This window comes from Strix aluco, chromosome 8 (assembly GCF_031877795.1).
Source record: "Strix aluco isolate bStrAlu1 chromosome 8, bStrAlu1.hap1, whole genome shotgun sequence".
In the NCBI taxonomy this organism is placed as follows: domain Eukaryota; kingdom Metazoa; phylum Chordata; class Aves; order Strigiformes; family Strigidae; genus Strix; species Strix aluco.
In genome coordinates this window covers 17,193,814-17,208,373 of record NC_133938.1, presented here as the reverse complement: position 1 = coordinate 17,208,373, position 14,560 = coordinate 17,193,814, and the positions used below count along the sequence as shown (strand labels likewise).

Sequence of the window (14,560 nt, the reverse complement as noted above, 5' to 3'; positions counted from 1 at the left end):
ATAAAAGGGAAAATTTCCACAAAACACACAAACAAGGAAAGCCACATGCACTTTGTTGATCCAGTGGTTGTCAGACCACTCAAGGCAAGAGATCTTAAATTTTCATGAGAAAATGCTACTCTAGCAGTTGGCATCAGTAAATGTTATTCTTGGATGTTCACTTAAAAAATACCAAAACAAACACCCCACCACTCCCCCCCCCCCCCCCCAAAAAAAAAACCCCACCAAAAACAAAACACCAAATCCAGTAGTCACTTCTACTTCAAAACAAAGTTTAGCTCTTCAGCAACCAATCATGAAAGTCATGAAAGATAGTGTGGCTGCATAGTTTTATTCCAGCTATTATAAAATAAAAAATACTAGTCACAAGACTGCCACCAGAAGGTTAATATGTGAGTATTCCATATAAAATTCTCAAGTATAAGTTATACTGAAACTTTCTGGTCAAAGCAATCCCCTTATAAAAAAAATTTAAAAAAATAATCTAAAGCACTCTAAATTCACCTGAAATAAACCTGCAGTTAAAAGAAACACACACACACACACACACCAGAAATCAAATTTAGAATGCTAAGCATCTAGTTAATGCTTTAACTACTACCCTACATGAAATTATGTCTGGTTCTAGTTTGGAAACACAGCTACTTCATTTAACAAGCATTCTGTGATGCCTACTAGAGGTTACAGTCACAGAATGATTCATAAGTACTAAAGTGCAATTTAGGAAGTTTGCTTTAGATCAGACTATGTTTTATTCAAAAAAAGGAATCAAAGCATAACTAACTTTTACATTTATAAAATCAGTACTGCTGTCAAGGCAGCAGAGTACAATAAAACAATAGCACTAAACTGTAATTATTGCACTAAGCTCAGTCATAGTTTGGAAAAGTGCTGTTACTTGTTTTCTAAAGAAATTGAAGAATACTTTTGGCAACTAATTCACATGCTCTGACATATGTTAACAGTTCTTGACTGATACACCTCCTAAATTATTACCAAATGCAAAGTTTTTAAGTGCCATACTTAGGAGCTAATTTTGATCTTGCATTTAGATCAAACAGAAAGCAGCGATAAACTTAAGAAGGTAAGTATCCTCAAATCACTAAGGTTTTTAACAAACTGCCTAAAACAAAGATTCTTTGCTCTGAAACCAAACCAAACCCTCAAAACCTGTATGAGGGTCTCCCTGGGACAAGATGAGGACACATACACTACATTCTCATATTCCATCTTGTACAGGATACAGTGCTTGTCACCACAAAATACTGTACATTAAATACCACAGGAAAATTATGAAGGGTGCTACTGAAATTACACAAGACAACAAGTTTAGTCAAGTTCGAAATCAATGCCTTTCTGAGCCTTAAATATCACAGGTTTTTTAGCTCTTCAAATTCCTTGTAACAAAGGTTTTGAACAAATGAAAAAGAACAATTCCTTTTCACAGTTTTATGTCTGCATTTGGTTAACCAGTTGGTTTAAACTACCTGGTAGCTCCGCCTGGTATGTATTTGTAAGGTCTAGACATTTTTCTACACAGTAGCCAAACATTGTCGTCTATTTAGGTTACTATTTAATTGTGGAACCTGATACAGCAGAGGTTGAAGGATTAACAGAATTTGCGGAGTTTATGGATATACGATTCCACCAAGGGCAGAAAACTCATCCAAATCAATTCCTGGATATCTGAGAGGATTTTCATATGGGTTTCTATTGCATACTAGTTATCTCTAGAGTGCCATCTCATGTTTACATTTACATGCACATACTTAATATATATTAAGTAAAAGAGATGTATTTCATGTTCCTGCTGCTATATAAATAACTTGTCAGATTTTGTTGCTTAACTGTCATGTTGTCAGACATTTAGTAGTTTTTTTATACTTAAAAAGCACAGGATGTGTTATTTTTATTCCATATTGTTTTAGGATGGCATAACAATGAGAGGAAGCAAGTCTAAAATAAGTTTACCCTGTTTTCCAACATTCATTCTTGAAAACTAGTATTTCAATCTCAGTTATCAGTTAAAACCTTTTATCATCATCTCCAGCAAAACAAATATTTTGTTGTAAATTTTTTAACACCAGTTTAAGAAATTTAAGTTTATTACATCCCATTACCTATTAAAAAACACTATGTGCTTTTAACTGCAACCTTGACACAAGCTTCCACCAGTCAAAGAGTGCACATATTTAAAACTTACACATATAGACCACTAATGCTCCTGGCAAATATAAAAATGGTCATTCCGTTTCTAAAGGCTTTTTGCTGTGGCTTCAAACAAGAAAGAAAAAAAAAAAAAAAAAGAAAAAGCCTCTTTCAATGTCTTCATTCCCCCTTTGCACGTGTGTTTTTTTCTTTAAACTTGATATGTGAATACTTTATCATCCCTTTCTCTTTCCTAATTCTCATATTAAGAGTGCCTTGTCATCTGCACTATGCAATCACACATAAGTAGGCACATAAAAATCACTAGAAATAATGCTTTGGGTTGCTCCAGTGACCACAAATGTTTAGAAAAATGCTCCCACAAACATGCTAGCAAGACCATGTTTTTCAGAGCATGGTTTGGAAAGCACAGACAGGAAAACCAGAAGAGGATACATATAAATGTTTTACTATTTGATTTATCATTTCTTTCTGCTAAACCACCACCACAGTTTTATGTTGGTTTTTCACATCAGAGAGGAGGGTTTAATAGTACTGTAGAGGGTAAATGACAAAGAAATAGGAATCAGAAGCAAGTACATTTTCAGACTCTTAAGCTAGAGTGAAGCTAGCCTTGAAAATAAACGTATTCCCCAATACTCTGCCTTTCTGTTGGGATCAGACAGACTGTGGATAGCTCACACATGCAAAAGTTGCACTGATGCTCACATACACATCCTTTCTACTCCTCATTACCCCTCTTCAAAAGTTCATCTTTAATATTCTCCTCTAAGCTTGACCACATACTTATAAATATGCCTTTAGGCCAAATGCATTTAACATGATTCATGAATAACTAAGAAGCCTGACAAATACCCTCTACCAATTTTTTCTGCGTTGGATGAAGGGGTGGCTGTCCTTTCCTGTCCAGAAGCAAACATATGCTATCTCTGCAGCTCAAAGCATTAAACTAAACTGAAATCAAGAGTGCTTTAAATTCATGCTCCATGCTCTGATCTCTGCTGGCAGAGCTGGGCACACCTGTGGTTACCACCCTGGCTAGCAATGGGGTGATACTCTCCCATGAGAGTGCAGGGCACACTGCTGGGGGAAGTTCCCACTGCTAACTTTGACAGCTCATTTGTCGGGTCTTGTGACTTCTCAAGCCCTCTCACGCACCTCCAAGACTAACCCACTCAAAAATCTCTCCTCAAAATTCAAAACTTTGGAATAAAACTTGCTCCAACTAAATTCTGTGGAAAAGTTTTTACGTAACTCTAATGTTTTGGCCACTTAATAGTTTCAAAGATAAAACTCAAGTTTGAACCAGACGTGAAGGTTATGAACACTGCTGTGTTTAAATGTAAGCTTAGACAGGTATTTCAGGTGATTCAGCCTTTGCTTTTGGCTCAGAGAGCATGTTTGGCAGGCATGTCATGGACTAGAAAAAATACTACTAGCCTATTAGAAAGTAAGGTCTTCTGGTACTTCTCATAGCGGAACACACCTAGACTACTGCATATGCATTAAACACACAGTCTATAAACCCTAATTTAAAAGTATAAATCAAGCAGTATGCCAGAACTTTGTTCTAGGTCGGGTTTTTTTTTTTTTTACAGCTTGATCAAACAAAAACATGAAGTACACTCCTACCAAAGACAACTTTAAACCTTAAACAGGCCCTGCTAAAACACCGGAGCTACTGCAAGTTTTGTCTTCACTCAAACCAACAGCAGCTCCACAAGTAGCACATCAGGATTAACAATTTAGAGAGCAAAGAGAGGGAAGCACTATTTATTAGGTACTTAGCTTCAAAAGATTGCCTTGTTGGCAGCATTACCAAAGTTAATACAAAATAGTTAACTTGCCTAAAAACCTAAAACAGACTAAATTCTCAGATAAGCAGGAGGTCTTTGTAAGCTTCTTTTGCTTGTTTTTTTCCCAAAAAAAAAAAAAAAAATAAGAGGGGCAAACTATAAGACATTCAATATTCCCAAAAGCACTAACTTGATTAAGGGAAATCATTTTAGTGCTATGGTCATCTCAGCACAATTCATAGGATAATGTGTCAAGAATAGTATGCAATTATAGATATTTTGCCAGGAAAATATCTTTTCTCACTTTTGAGAGCACACACTGCTGAAGGTTTACTGACAAATGAGATGCTGAAAAATCCTGGCTCCAAAGTTGTTGGTGGGAGTGCAGCTGAAATAGGATTCTACCTATGAAACACTTCATTCAACATCAGGATACAAAAAATCTGACATTGACTTTGCTTCCTAAAACACAGATCCTCATACAAGGTATTTTGTGTACTGGTTACAAAACCACATCTTCAGAAAGTGATCATGCACTTGTGCTCAAGAGGGTTTTGGTCAATAGACAAGGTGTAGTATTTCTGCCCTTCAGCATGGGGATAAAACCCTGTGTGATACTACTTTTACCACAGACATGGCTGGACTCAGCTTTTGTAAAAATTAATCGCCATTTTCTTAAGGAATAAAAAATTTGGAATTAGATCTTCCAAAAAGTTATTTTCTCCTCAATTTACATCTGTCATTCAAATGCTAAAGGAGTCAAAATCTTAAACTGCTTTGTTCAGGAGACACTTTTTGGTCTATTTAATGTGTCAGAATAAGATTCTATCGTTTTCACACCCTACTTTTTGACTTCATTCCCTTTTACTCTACATGTGTAAATCATTCGCAGAATTACAGAAATCCTTTGCTCAGAATGATCAAAATCAACTCCAGTATAATCCAATCAATCACTGATTAATGTTTTGTATATTAAAACCCATTGCAAATGCCAGGTTTTGCAAAAAGAAACTTCTACAACTGCAAAACCTCCTCCAAAAGCCCCCCACGGAATCAACATAAAGAAATGCCAATATTTCAAAGAAAACACAGATATGATAATTATGCAATCTTTCTGAATATGTTCAACAACAATATATCCAGAAGACAATAGAAATATTGAAAATGGAAAGATACACAGGGAAAATATTCAGAAGAAAAAAAAAAACTAAATTAGCTGGATTTCCCTCTCCATTTTGCAGAAAGTAAGAGGAACAGCCATAATCTCTGTTCAATTGCTCTCATATCTCCCAGTTCCTTCGTGTTCTCAACAGCCTTTCTCCACCTTTTTCAAAGTGAAATGAAATGCTACTGCCTTTCAATCCGTTGTCCAAGAAAGATCAGTCCCATACTACAACACTGGAAAATATAGACAATGAGGGTGAGGAATATATAAATACATAATATTTATACTTATTATAATAATATACATTATAAATTTATATATTCCTTACTCTCCCCTATGTATTTTTAATATATATTTAAAAAACCAGAAGAATAAAATAAGATCTTCTGAGAGAAAAAACACTACAGAAGTTAAATGGGGAAGATACGCATTTTAATTTAAGGAACCTAAGAACCCATCCCCACACTCTTTACAGTTTTATAGCAATTATGCACAAGGTTTGCATAAACACTTCAAAATCATCAAAAGCTGTTTTATCAAAACAGCACTTAAGTTTTACATATGTTTCAACACAAATTAGTATTCAGAATTAAACAGCAAGTTGATAAAAAAAAGGATGTCAGCTGTCATTTTAAACTCTAACCAGATATACAGAGAACGGACGTAAAGGAAGGCAAAGACTGGGCCAAAGTGATAGATAGCTTCTTTCCAAATACTTTTTGTAATTTAATTATCTTATTAATTCTCTCACTGCCCTAGACTCCTAGCTACTCATGATGAATTTTATCACCACCAGAAAGCTTGAATAATAATTATTACAGCAGTAATGTTATTGGAACCGTGATGACACGAGGATATTGCAAAGTAAGGACAACAGTAATACACTGAATACTAGAGACAATAAAAAGATATGCGGATATAGCTGGGCTTCCTGCAGACATATTTGCAAACAATACCTCTATGGTAAAAATTTGCTCTTAATTTATAGCCATAAAAAGCTAAACTACAGCAATTAATTAATTACTTCAGAACATACAGACACTCAATATGAAACCAGACCCTGACTTTCAAGGGCACATCCTGCAATAACACCAATGTCCTGATAGTCAGCATATTCCTGACACAAAAACATACATATATGTCTAACATTAATGTTTCCGCAAGTATTGAGAATTTATAGCAATGAAGTGCCTGGACATAGCAACTACAATCAGCACTAGCAGTAATTTTAATACAGGCAATTACTGATAGGAATGCCAAATGGAGGGACTTCAGGTCTCCAAACCTTAAAAGGTCAAGTGGAGAGGAGTTGAGGGATGAATAAAGAACCAACTGACCCAATTCCAGGAAGGAAAGAGGTTGGCTTTTCTCTACTAAGTGACTGAAGACTTCTCTGAATGCCACCCTTCTCAAGATGCTGCGCTTTAAACACAGCTTCACAGCGCCACACGTTTTTAGGGGAGTGGGCAAATCCAGCAGAATTGATGGGCTTGAGCATCACACAAAGCTAAGGGTTTGAGTAAGATACTGCCCACCCCCCATCTAGGTAGCGAGTAGGACAGATTGCAGTTAAGAGTCTCTACAGATTTATGAAATGCTGCAGCCAACTGGCCAACTTTCAGATGCCTCTCTCAACACTGGACTCCCTTCACTCAGTCTTTCTTCTTTCTGGTTGAAAGAAATAATGCAAATACACATAACAGTTCAGCTATTTTTCTACAGCATGGCACTTTATTATGCTTGCTAGGCTAGTATTTCAGATATATAAACAGATAAATAGCACCACATTTCAAGCAAAGCACTTACCACTACTTTAATATTGCCTTGACAAGGTTTAAATACACTTCAGATAAGTGACAGAAACTACAGATTGCAAACAATTACACAAAAAGGCTGTATTTTGACCCAATTAAGTAAAAATACTTGGAGGATTCCATATGCAAAAGCCACCTATTTCCTAAAGAGAAGCAAGAACTTGGAGAAAGCCATTCATTGTTAGAAGACAAGACAAGTCTGGCCAGAATACATCTGAGTGACTCATGGTTGCCAGTCAGTAGATATGGAAATGACTTGTTCATGAACTGTTCAAATGTCCCTAACTTCAACAGCCAGGGGCAATACAAAGCTATGCAAAAAAAGAATCCAGCTGCAAATACGTTAGTTTTCTGAAATAAGGAAGAAAAAAAATTCCAATTATTTATTTCACTTCAGATGTACATGATAAACAGGAAAGCAATGGTTTAACTTGTTGTGCTAACTCCAAAGTTTAGGTAGTTTAGCAAGGGCTGTTTGGAGCTTTTTTTTTTAAAAATATATATACATTTATTATGTGTTTCTATACATACACACACATATATAAAATGCACAACCAGTCAATTTTAATTTAGTGGAGCATTTGGGGATCTCTGGTTTTGTTAGGGTTTTGCTGTGTTTTGAAGCAGTTCCTTTGTTAATAATCTCCAGGAGACCTAAAAAAGAGACATAGTAACTTTCAATCATTCAGTTTCAAAGACACATTGCAGACATGAAGATTTTCATTACTTTGGGTATCCTCAGAAGTAGAAAATAGGCAAGAAAAACAAAGGGAGCATTGGCATGCCATGTTGTCATTGTGTTAGTTGCTTTATCACAGAGTAAATAAAGGCATTAAAAGTAGCTTTTTCTGATTTCCAGTAGTGCTATCACCTTTCCTTTTACAGTGCCAAGCACATTACTGAAACCTGACAGGTATTTCATTATTGAAATAACCCAATCTCCCTTCTAATGTATAAAAACAATGATATGGATAAAGGACCTAGAACTCCTTTCAACGCTTTCTCCCAAGGTTCTCAGTCTTGGACTAATTCCCTGCTTCATAGCTACTATTACCAAATCTGCAATATTGCATTAATTCACAAAGAAGAGGAGCATGGCACTTGCATTTCTTTGGCTGTCCAATAAGTCTTTTCTATCCTAAACAGCTGATTGTAATCATGGCTCTTTTCCAGGATTTCCATGAAGGATGGTATTGTAAACCTTTGTGCTCTTCAACTTAAATTTATGTGTTAAAAAGTAACATACATAGATATGTACTGGCCCAAACCTGACCTTTTCCAATGGAAAATCTAGAAGGATGCAACACCTTACCTGGTGACTACCTCATCCACTGCATTCCATGGATGGAGGGACTAGAGGCGTACACTTTATCTGATTTCTCAAGTCCATTTCATCTCTCAGAACTGCCCTCAAAATACCTCTAACAAAAATATCCCCTTCCCAGATAACTCTTTGGAATAGCATCTGCTATTAGAATCAAACACACAGCTCTCACCACATCCCTAGTTCTCAAAGCTACTTCACTAGAAGCATGAGGCCCGCAAACTAGGTATTACAATACTAAAATTTTTCACATGCAGCATTCCAGAAGAGGAGAGAAATTTTAAAAGGTTGAGCCTCTTATTTCCACAGTTCAAAAGCGATGTTGGGGTGCCAGTGAAAAGGGAGGTGAGATCAAGCTTTGGAGCTCATTACCAAGTCTGAACTGTCTTGGTATGTGCTTGGGAACATGCACAGTTCTGTATTAGCCAAAATTCAGACATTACCAATTTCATAGAAAATGCAGCAGCAGCAGCTGCAACATTTACTCCAAAAAGTTATAAAAAAATATAAAATCACAAACTATAACATAATAAATAAATAAAATTAATACAATTGCTCTATATCACACTTTCCAGTGGAAAGTAAAAGCGTAGTATGGGAGTAGTTTAAAATTTATTCTGAAAGTGTCTGGAACAACCAGAGGCATGGTGAAGGGAAACAGCAAGGGGGAACTAAATGAAAAAGTATGATAGAACCAGCAAGGCAAAGTGGAAGAATGTTTCACTGGCTGGAGATATACTGAGGAAGCAGCATTAAAACTCTTATTTCAGGAAACCCAGCACACAAGAAAACAGCTTCTGAAAGAATGCCTGGGGCTACTCAGTGTAAAATAATAACTATTGGGCAATGGAGCTATATTTAAAAGAAATGCTAGTAAATTATTTGCATAGCTGTGTGCAGTCAGAACTGCCAACAATCACAAACTACTCTTCATAAATGAAGTTCAAGTATAAATAATATACTAAGGAACCATGCATGTTATATTATGAGGGACAAATTAAGAAGTTTTCTGAGGGATTTTCCAGACATATGCAACTGGCAGGCCTACTGACAAGAGATCTTTTTTATTTCCTAAATGAAGGAAACATAAGATGCCTATTATTTCAACATCCCAAAATAGTAGAAACTCTTATATTCCTAGAAAGATTTCATCACTGGGAAATTAAATCATTTAGCTTCAATGGAACAGTGGTTTGTTAGGTACTTGCACAGTGCTTGGAAGGATACTACCCCAGTAAGGGCCACAGGCACCAGGAAACTACCTTAAAAAAAAAACCCTGGCAATCAATTAATCATCAATTACATTTTCTTTCCTGGGCTCAGGAAGAGAGCCTTAGCCTTTCAAGTTATTCATGTATTTTCAAACAAAAAAAAAAAGTAAGAAGTAAAATACTAAGAATTTCTTTCAAATGACAGAATTAAAGGTGCTGAATTAACAGATATGAGCCATAACTCTGTTTATCACTTAGCAGAAGAAATACTCCCACAGTACGGCTAACCAGTGTTTCAACATGATCTGAAGCAACAATCTGAAATGGTAATAAAGTTGTTTAATCCTTGCCCTCTCTGTTATGGTATATTATGTTACCCAGACATGGACTATTTTCAAAATCTAACATGCAAGTAACACTAAGCAGCTAGATAGTAGCAGTATTACTTCACTTCCACCCCACCAAAGAGTAATCCTTTCCCATCTACTATCCTCACCTTCTCTGATCTACAGACTCTTCCTTGAATGAGGCACTGTCTTCTCCCACCCCTCTGCCCCAACTTGAAGTGCTTCTAGTACTTGCTATTGTAGAATAAAATTAAAGAGAGGAACTAGAACACACATAAACTTCCCTCCTCTTCCTTTTCCCCATTAATGCATTACAAAATTTTGGGGAGGGAAGAGAAGAGATGGATGGATTACTTCCAGCTGGATCAGTTTTTTGATCCAACTCACCACGAACAGTAACAGCAATGCAGGAGATGGCATGGTAGATGTTTAATAGTAGGTCAGTTTAAACCAGAGGCAGAGCTGCACCCACCAAGCTTCCAAAAACCAAAGGGGATGGTCAGACATTTCTGTTACAGAAATGATAGTGCAAACCTCAACATTTGCCTTTCACATGCAATATTCTCTATCAGGGCTGCATGCTCCCGGAGCTAATGGGCAAGTATCTACACCAAGCTTAAATAAAAGCATTGAAGTTCTCACTGGCAACTAGGGACAGCTCAGTTTGGGGTGAATGCCAATTTGGCTGCCCTTACATGTAAATAATTGAAAATAATATGAAAGATTAATGGCTGGTATGTACAAGTCTCACCAGAAAAGTACTTGAAACTGTGTTCTGACTGAGCTCTGCTTGTGATCTCACCACTGTAAACTATTTGTAAAGAGCTTAAGAAGTCCAACAGCTGCAGAGAAGTTATTAATATTTTGATTTTATTTTTTTAATTAGGGAATTATCTTTCATATGATGAAGAAACCCAGAGGTTTACAAATACCTTTTTCAATTATATTAGGATAATAATAATCTCATCACAGAGAAAAAAAAAGCAGCAGCAGCATTTGTGACGGTCATTGGCTTCTATCTCCTGTACTTCTCAACTTAAAAAAGGAAAGCTTGCCAGGGTGACTGAGTTTTACCTATATAAAGTCTTACAAGAAGAAAGAGGTTCATGTTCTTTTTTTGCCCAGAAACATGCTCCATTTTCATGTTATAGGTAAGATATTTTAAGATGTTGAACTGAAATTACACACACACACACACACACCCCCCAGTTGTTCAGTACAGACTCAGGAGTTTCTCATATGTGAAGAAATTGGATAAAACCCTTTCTAACACAGAAGTGTAGCTGAATATTATTAGAACTGCTAATAAGACTGCAGAATTATTTTATTTGCTATCAAATCTGAAGTAATTTGGTATTCCTAGTCAGCGCCTAATTCCTACAGCTACTTTCCAAGATGACAGTTTACCATATGATATATCAACACAAACACATAGCATAGTTCAAAACCCCGTGCCCAAACAATATGCAATGTGACTTCTAACATAAAGTTCCCACTGAAACAACTGAAAGACCAAAAGAACTACTTTGTCATTACCATCAAATCACTGCCTTGTCACACACACACACACACTTGCACACACCTCATTCTTTTGGGAGGCAGAGAGAAAGACTGGAATTCAAGTGCATTAGGTCAACTAATTACTTTGATTCAGAGAAAACCATTCTCCATATTACAGCACAGTAGAAACATCACCAACCATGACGGTAAAAAATTTTCTGTAATGAAACCTTAACATTTGCTAGTCATAAAATACACACCAAACACATAAAAAGGGAGACATTCAGACAGCTAGAAGCTTTTTAACAAAGCACACTCTCATGTTAAAAAAACAGAATCCAAGCTCATTCAAAGCTCTTGCAGAAAGCCCTTTTTCCCCTCCATACACAGGTTTTCACTAGTAAGTTGCTCACAAAGCAAATCTTTCCACCATACTTTTAATAAACTTTACAGTAGTTTTCCCTTCTGCTTAAGAAATAACATCAGCAGAACACAGTAATTAGATTCATGTCCCAAAGTAGTAGGACCTGTGTATTTTACTCCTCTAAATATGTAACTTAATCGTGCCCACTGCATATATATTAAGGAGGAAGAGGAAGTTGTACCAGCAAAATTCTTTATTCTCACATGCATTATGTTAATCTTTTCATGCCAGAAGGTAGATTTCCCTAAAGTAACATATACTGTCAGCAACAGAGGCACTGAAGCCATGGGTACCAATCAGTTTAAAACAGATGGATCCAAAATTACATTGAACCTTGAGCACTATGTTAACACCTGTGTGAATTATCTTTCAATTTCATTAATTTTCTTCTTCAAATTTTTGTTTACAGTTATTGAGACCCTGCAAAAATAATGCCTCGATTATAATTGGTACAAACATTCAGTTGAAAAATATGCAGAGTAAGAGCATCCTGTAACTCAAGCAGTGAAGCATTGCCATTTTCAGGGTCCTAATCTCTAACATCCACTTCAGAGAGAGCAAAGTGGAAAATAAATGCTGAGAAGTAAAATCCCAATGGCATTCATACAGCTCAACATTAAGTTATGCTGACTCTGGCTCTGTTAGAAGCTCACTGTTAAACTTCCCATGCCACTCAAAGTCCACTTCCAGTTTTAACACCGGTAGGAACATGACATGTGCACTTTTCTTCCTACAAACTTGAAGTGTTTATAGTCTAAATATCTTAGTACAGTCAAATAATACAAGCAAACAAATCAACAACATTTGTAAACCAGCCCCTGCAATTGTACACACCAGAAGTCTCAGTGCTCTGTTTTTACAACTCCTAGGCACCACAAACTAGGTTCAGAATGGTATTTTTCCACATCCCTGAGATTCTTAATTAAGTAATGTAAAATCTATACAAGTTCTGCAGCCTTATGTGCAAGAGACAAAGTAGTAAGATGTTACCTACCAGGCAGGTATTACTCTAAAAAGGTCTTTTTAAGGAAGAAATAGCAAAAGAAATCTTACACGAGAGTTTTCAAGTTCATCATTATTCTAACGGCTCAGTGACAGTCTAGATCACTAACTACACTCAGTAAACTGTAAAAAATAACATCTTACATTCAATGAGAGTAAAACAAATTACTCGTTTGTCATTAAGAACAACGTCTGTAGCTTTTGTTTTTTTACACTGTGCTTTCCTTTACAATGCCAAGCGTGAGTAGAACGTTTGAAGTAGGAATTAAATGTGAAGAGGATTCGTTGCAGCAGCAGGCAGCAGAACTAGACTCACTTTCAGCACCGCTACCGCCTCTCTGCTCCCTTCCCAGGTGCCTGTCAGGAGGCGCACGCAGGCCAGCCGCTGCTCCTAATAGCTTTGAGCACCGCTGCTCTTTCAAGAAAACCCCTTTAGACACACTACAGAAATATTTATCTTTCCAACACCGACCTCTCCGAGGTCTCATGATCTGGCAAAACACACATACAAATGAACTCAAAGGCCAAGGCTGCTGCCGCTGCTGTTGACAGCCCCTCTGCAGAGTCCCCAGACCGTATTGATCCGGCCCTTTACCATTTCGGGCATGTAAACACGAGGAGCCATACGGGAGAAGTAGCCGGCGGTGCGCGCCCCCTCACCCCCGGCCGGCCGGCACACCGAGGCGGGCTGAGCCGGGCTGCTCCCGCCGCCGGTCCGCTCCCGCCGCCGGTCCGGCCGCCCGCGCCGCCGCCTCCCTGCCCCCGCCCGGCCCCGCTCCGCCCCAGGCCCCCGGCCGCGCCCCGCCGCCGCTCACCCAGCTTGCCGCGGGACTCCTCCAGCTTCTGGATCTGGTTCTCCAGGAAGAGCACGGCCACCCCGAAGACCAGCACCGCCAGCAGCTGCAACTTGGGCGGCAGCATAATCCTGAGCAGCCCCATGAGCAGCCGCAGCAGCGCCGCCCGCCCGGGATCACGACATAACGCGGGGCCCGGCCGCGGAGGCCGGCGGGAGCCGCCGCCGCAGGGACGGCGCGAGCGAGGGGCGGCGAAGGGAGCGCGGCTGGGCGCGCGCGACAGGGCCCGCCGCCGCTCTCACATCGCCCCGCGGACCGCGCGCGCGCCCGGCCCCCACCGCCCCCCGCGCCAACCGCCGCGCGGCGGCCACCCGCGCGCCCCTCCCCCGCCTGCGTGCGCTGCTCAGCAACCGAACGCCCCACCGCCCGCGCGCCCGCCCGCCGCCGCCGCCGCCGCCGATGCCCGGCGGCGGGACCCGCCCCCGCGCCCTCCGCCATAGGGCGGTGCTACCGCCACCCCGCCTCTCCCGCAACAGGATTGGCCCCGCTCAGGCGACGCCCCGCCCACAGGGCATTGACTCCTCCTCCTCCCCGCTCGGCCCTGGGCTGCCGGACCGAGGAGATGTCCCGCCTACATGCGACCCTTCGTGATTGGGAGGCCCTTCTTGAAATCCCGCCCATCTGCCCACTCTCATTGGGCACAGGCACCGCGGCACCTGGGAAAGGCACAATAGTATAGCTCAGACTGGCCGTCAATCGCCGGGGCTAGGGGCTTATGTGCAGGTTGGCAGCAACTCCGGAACGGGAAAGGACCTTATTTGGGGTTGTTTCAGCAATGCCTGACTAAGGCTGGGGAACGGCATCTCCTCTAGCCTCTCTATGAAGCGCTACTCTGAACAGAATAAAATAGTCTTGCTCTAGACTTCCCGCAGAGGTTCGGGGTTAGCTGCTTCTGCTTGTGCTGCCGGGGGCTGGGAGCAAGTTTATGCTCTCCCGCATCAGGCAGTGTGTTGG

At 39.6% G+C, this 14,560-nt stretch overlaps 1 protein-coding gene across 1 annotated transcript in view; it reads right to left on the bottom strand.

Annotated features, from left to right (window-relative positions):
- The window catches only part of HS2ST1 (heparan sulfate 2-O-sulfotransferase 1), an 86,223-nt gene extending 72,325 nt beyond the window's left edge, over positions 1–13,898 (bottom strand). The window contains exon 1 of the mRNA XM_074832429.1: positions 13,568–13,898. Within this exon, the coding sequence (XP_074688530.1) occupies positions 13,568–13,691 (124 nt within the window). The 5' untranslated portion in view covers positions 13,692–13,898. The remainder of the gene's footprint in view (positions 1–13,567) is intronic.
- Positions 13,899–14,560: the final 662 nt, after the last annotated feature.